We start from the raw sequence: 5,578 nt of genomic DNA on the forward strand, positions 1-5,578 counted from the left end.
GACAGGGAGCGGCACAAGCTGACTCCTTTGGACCAAAGCCCTGTAAAATGGCCAAGAAAAGTGACCTGAACAAATGGCATCTTCTCAGGGTCCCTGGGACAGTTGGCAGCAGAGAGTCAGACTCTGTGTCACCCAGCAATCTGTATCGCTCTCATTCTCTATCCTTGCACGAAGCCTTGTTGTCCCCCAGCTTTGGGCAGCAGCAGTGATGGGCAGAGGGATGTCGTGGTTGCAGAAAGGACCGGGCAGTTTGGGAAGGTTTTATTGCCTGTGTGCCTGCTGCATCCCTTTCCCGCAGGCAAACCGGAACATCTATCTGCTCCTCTGGCATCCTTCCCCCATCTAGCAGGGTCTGTGGCAGAGTGGGAGCTTTTTAATTGTCCTTTGGCAGGTTTTTAAGCTTCTTTAATTATTATTTGTTTCTAATTCCTCAGGGGAACATCTGGGAACAGATTTTTCGCATTTCATTCATCCTTGAGATGATCAACACGGTGCCATTTATTATCACAGTGAGTGTTTCCCGGTGACATTTTAAAGCAGCTTTAAGATTAGTAAGTGCTGTAGTTTTGGTGGTGAAATAAAAAATGGGTGTGTGGCCAAGTAGTATTTAAAGCTGACAGGATATTTTTTCTTCAATATTTTTCAATATAATGACTTTCTCTGGAGTGTTATCCCAAAAACCATCCTCCCTTTTCAGCTGCTCTGCTGCAGCTGGGGCTGCTTTCAGTGGCAGCCTCTGGAGAGGCTGGTGCTTAGTTTGGAAATGGATCCTTCCTGACAGGGTTCAAATCGGCTGTTTATAGGGGTTATTTTTATGAAAAGCATGGAATTTTCTGTGAATATCTCTCGCTTTTGTAGATATTCTGGCCTCCTCTGCGGAATTTGTTCATTCCCGTGTTTCTGAACTGCTGGCTTGCCAAATATGCCCTGGAGAACATGATTGTGAGTGACTGGGTGCATCCCACCCCTTTGACCTGCCCTGGGTGAAGGGGTTTTGGTGTTCCATGCCTGCAGCAATGCTGGGGGTGGTGGGAGGTGATGCCAGGCTGTGACCTGCTGCAGAGAAGGAGCCCTTTGGTGTCCGAGCCACACTGATTCTGTTGGTTGCACACTGAGGGGGACGGCCTCTGGCTGTCCCCAGGACATGGTATTACAGCAGGACGAGATGTTCCAGCCGTTCCCATGTGCCCACTGGAGTTGTCTCTCCTGGCAGCAGAGACCAGACCAACTCACAGAAATGTACATCCCTTTTCAAGGGCCAAATTCTGGCCTGAACTTCATCTGGGGGCATTGCTGGAGGCAGCGGGACAGGGTTGGTACATGAGGGGGTACTTTCCCCTCAGCCTCTCTGAGCTGGTGAAAGCTCTCTCCTCTCTTTGCAGAACGACCTGCACCGGGCCATACAAAGGACCCAATCTGCAATGTTTAACCAGGTGCTCATTCTGATCTGCACCCTCCTGTGTCTCGTTTTCACAGGGTAAGTGTTGCTCTTCCTTTCACTAAACCACCTTTTTCACCCAGGAAAAACAGCTTTGCACATCCCAGCCGGGCTTTTGCCGGGCTTACAGGAGAGGGAGGTGGGATGGGACCTTCCCAGCTGCGGACAAGGAAGTTGAGTTGCCAGGACCTAATGTGGTGATTTGGGAAGCCAAAGGAGGTTCTGCTTTTAGTCAGTGTCTCCTGGCCTGATTTTTCTACCTGAGAGGTTTGTGCATGCTGAGGAAAGTATAACAGGGTGCCCAGAGAAGCTGTGGCTGCCCCATCCCTGGCAGTGTTCAAGGCCAGGTTGGACGGAGCTTGGAGCAACCTGCTTTAGTGGAAGGTGTACTCTAGAAATTAATTATCTTCCCTAATTATATGATTTTAACAGAAACCTTTTAATGGCATGCGTGAGGGTGTTGGAAGGAGATGGGTGATGCATACAGAGCATGGCTGTGAGTGCTGCAGGGTCAAAGGCAGGAACAGCAGCTCCCTAGAGGCTTGGACATGTGTGATGCCTCATTCACCAGGACCCATTGCACTCACTGATTGTGACCACGCTCTTCTCCCCACCAAGATACCACTTGAGATACCTATTACACAAAGAGCTCATTTGTGTAATAGGCCACTGGGGCTCCTGCTAATTAACTGGCCCTTTTACCCCGCGCATTGCCAACAACAAGGGCAGCTCTTCATAAGGGAGTCAGTTCTCACTGCTGGGTACTTAGCTTTAAATTAGGCTTTTTGAATCTTCCTCTGGCTCCCTTGGTCGGGATTTGAAATGTATAATACCACTGAGCTGCTGAACGGTCAGGAAATGAAGCTTTTAGTCTCATGAGTCTTTGGCAATAAACACAATCCTCTGATGCAAATGACTAATGCAATTGCAGAGCTCATCAGTGCTCCCTGCCCATTGCACCTCCTGCACGCTATGGCCGTGGTCGTGTGTCTTGTTGGATGTGACAGGGCTACAATTTGGGTGCAGGATGACTTAGGTCATGCTTCTGTTTGGCAAGATAACTTTGAAACTGCTGGTAGTGAGGTAGCTCTGTGATACGGCTTTCCAAGGGCAGTGGCATGGGAGTAGGATCTGTCTATTCCCTCTTATGAGAGCCCTCACCATGGGATGAGTCTCTCCAGATCCTTACTGGGACAGCTGCTTGCTTCCATGTTTTGGGGTTTTTTGCAATGCAAAGGCAGCCCCCAGGTGATGTTCAACATGTTATCCATGGCATGGACTTACTGTGGCCTGTTACCCATGTCCTAGACTTCCCAATGCTGCTCCGGTGAGCAACCACATCAAACTAAATCTTTCATCTGTAAGTTTCATCAGTGGAATCATTTCTGCTGGTGACATAAATCCACTGCTGATGCTGACAGCGTGTTACAGAAAGATTTCCTCCATGGACAAGGGTTTAAGTTGCATTCTGGGGTCCCCTGCTGACTTCAACAGGCGCTACAGGCACTGCCTGTCTCCTGGGCAGGGAAGCACAGGCTGTGATGTGCGCTGTCTCCCTTCAGGACCTGTGGCATCCAGCATCTAGAAAGGGCAGGTGAGAAGCTCTCCCTCTTCAAGTCCTTCTATTTCTGCATCGTCACCTTTTCCACTGTGGGCTATGGAGACGTGACACCAAAGATCTGGCCTTCCCAGCTCCTCGTCGTGATAATGATTTGCGTTGCCCTGGTCGTGCTGCCGCTCCAGGTTAGGCCTGCACAAGGATGGAGAGGGATGGAGTCTGCACGCGGGCGGTCCTGCCGATGGGGACATCAGCTCTCTGCCTTCGCTTGCAGTTTGAGGAGCTCGTCTACCTGTGGATGGAGCGGCAGAAGTCGGGAGGCAATTACAGCCGTCACCGTGCCCAGACGGAGAAACACGTTGTCCTTTGTGTCAGCTCCCTCAAGATCGATCTCCTCATGGACTTCCTCAATGAGTTTTATGCGCACCCACGGCTGCAGGTGAGGACCAGGCGTGTGGCCACGCTGTGCTCAGTCAACACTTGCCCTTGCTGGGCTCAAAGCCTTGCTGGGCACAGCCAGGTCACTGCTGGTAGTAGGTACCCTGCCCAGCTACAGTGGATGTGGCAGCATGTGCTGTACTGGCCAAGGAGAGGTGACAAGTGGTACCCTAGGGCACCTCGCTTTGCTGTCTTCATGGTAGGGCTCTCTCTGCCTGATCCCCCTTGTTTTCTAGCCAGACCTGTTGCAGCACTGTGTAAGCACATGGAGAGGGACCAGAGGGACTTTTCTAAATGTAAAAGATGTCTTTGCTGAATGGAGAATCTCAGATGGAGAGAGAACGTGTAATTGCTAAACCTCTGTGGGATTTAACCAGCTTTTACTGGAGTATCCCCACATAATGAGTGGTCTTCTTGCAAATGGCTGTGCCTTTCCTGCTTCCCAGGATGAGAGCATCACAGATGTGTTTCAGATTTGCATTTCATTCCAACACTCGCATACATTTCATTACCATCACCCAGCCTTGTCTCCAGCTTGACATTCAAGCTTTAAAATCCTGCTCCTTGCAGTAACTGCAAGAGGCTCCACTTTGCTGTGAGCATATGGCTGTCTCCTAGTTCCATAGTCAGATGTACCTGCATTGGCTTTATTATGCAGAACAGGGTGGAGGAGATGCTGATGTGTTTCCCAAGACCATTGTAGGACCCTGGAGCAGGGGCAAGGGGTGTCACACACCAGGAGCAAATATCAGAAGCCCCAGAGCAGCAAAGCCCCACGTGCAGGACCTCCATCCTGCCAATCCACATGAGCCTCTCTCTTCCAGGACTACTACGTGGTGATACTTTGCCCAACAGAGATGGATATCCAGGTGCGGCGGGTCCTGCAGATCCCTCTGTGGTCACAGCGAGTGATCTACCTCCAGGGCTCTGCGCTGAAGGACCAGGACCTCATGAGAGCCAAGTGAGCTGAGGGAGACGCTGCACATCCACAGCAAGGCTGGTTCTGCCATGCAGACCTTGGAGCCACAGAGGAGGGTCCCCAGTAATGTCAGCCCAGATGCATGATGATGGGCTTCCCTGCATATCTTTGCTGGGGTCTCGGAGGGGGCTGGCAGCGCCCTGGCTGGTACAGGCAGATGCCCAGCTTTGTTGGCCATTGCAATTCATGGAATCGCTGCTCTCTGTTTGCAGGATGGACAATGGAGAAGCCTGTTTCATCCTCAGCAGCCGGAACGAGGTGGACCGCACCGCGGCGGTGAGCCAGGCCTGGGGGTGGCATGGTCAGAGGTCATTCATGGCTCAGCCATGAGGGACCGGGGTGATGGCTGCATCTCGCCTCTGCCTGGCACAGAAGGGCACCAGGAGGCAGCTGGAGTGAGAGCACTGGGAGCTGAGTCCCTGCGGGTTCACCTTCCTTCTGCTGCCCCAGCTTCCCATCAGTGCTGGGTCTTGGGGAGCAGGAGAAGGCAGTTATCCCCACTGGGGTGTTGGAGGACCCTTTGCATCGGTGACCGGGTGCTTTGCAGTTCATCCTGGGTGTAGACGCGTTGGGGAGAATAAGCCATCAGACAAGTCGCTCTTGCTCTTCTCCTTGACAGGATCACCAGACCATCCTGAGAGCCTGGGCTGTGAAAGACTTTGCTCCAAACTGTCCTCTCTATGTTCAGATTTTAAAGCCTGAAAACAAGTTTCACGTCAAGTTTGCTGGTGAGTTGAAGGGGCTGTGCAGGAAGAGAATTAGCTCTATCCCAGCCAAAACCAGAACAGAGTCCTCCTGGTTGCTGCAAGAGGCTGTCAGCCCCTTTATCATCATGTGCACTAAAGCCTGCAGCAACATCCCCACAGATGCAGCAGTAGTGGCCTCAGTGGGCTGGTGTCCACCTTTCCAGCTTGTTTCCCTGTTTTCCTGTCTGCATCAACCCCATTCATGGTGTTCCCCATGGGCTGTTGATCAGCTGAGAACCATCCCAGACCGGCAGGAGGAGGAAGCATCCAGCCCCGAACACCACCCCAAAATTACCACATGTCCAGGCACTGTCAGTGAGGACAGTGAGGACATCCCCCTCCCTGCTGCGACAGTGACAGTCCCCTCTGCCTTTCAGATCACGTCGTCTGTGAAGAGGAGTGCAAATATGCCATGCTGG

General features: G+C 51.9%; 1 protein-coding gene across 1 annotated transcript in view; it reads left to right on the top strand.

Moving 5' to 3' along the window:
- LOC104411621 (potassium channel subfamily T member 1) overlaps positions 1 to 5,575 on the top strand; it is a gene marked incomplete at its 3' end in the record, with an annotated part of 27,021 nt that extends 21,446 nt beyond the window's left edge. The window contains exons 8-16 of the mRNA XM_010022083.1: positions 435 to 509; positions 859 to 942; positions 1,383 to 1,477; positions 3,001 to 3,181; positions 3,271 to 3,435; positions 4,259 to 4,395; positions 4,626 to 4,689; positions 5,033 to 5,141; positions 5,537 to 5,575. Of these exons, the coding sequence (XP_010020385.1) occupies positions 435 to 509; positions 859 to 942; positions 1,383 to 1,477; positions 3,001 to 3,181; positions 3,271 to 3,435; positions 4,259 to 4,395; positions 4,626 to 4,689; positions 5,033 to 5,141; positions 5,537 to 5,575 (949 nt within the window). The remainder of the gene's footprint in view (positions 1 to 434; positions 510 to 858; positions 943 to 1,382; positions 1,478 to 3,000; positions 3,182 to 3,270; positions 3,436 to 4,258; positions 4,396 to 4,625; positions 4,690 to 5,032; positions 5,142 to 5,536) is intronic.
- Positions 5,576 to 5,578: the final 3 nt, after the last annotated feature.

The sequence above is a fragment of the Nestor notabilis genome, unplaced genomic scaffold (assembly GCF_000696875.1).
Source record: "Nestor notabilis isolate BGI_N333 unplaced genomic scaffold, ASM69687v1 scaffold32559, whole genome shotgun sequence".
NCBI lineage: Eukaryota > Metazoa > Chordata > Aves > Psittaciformes > Psittacidae > Nestor > Nestor notabilis.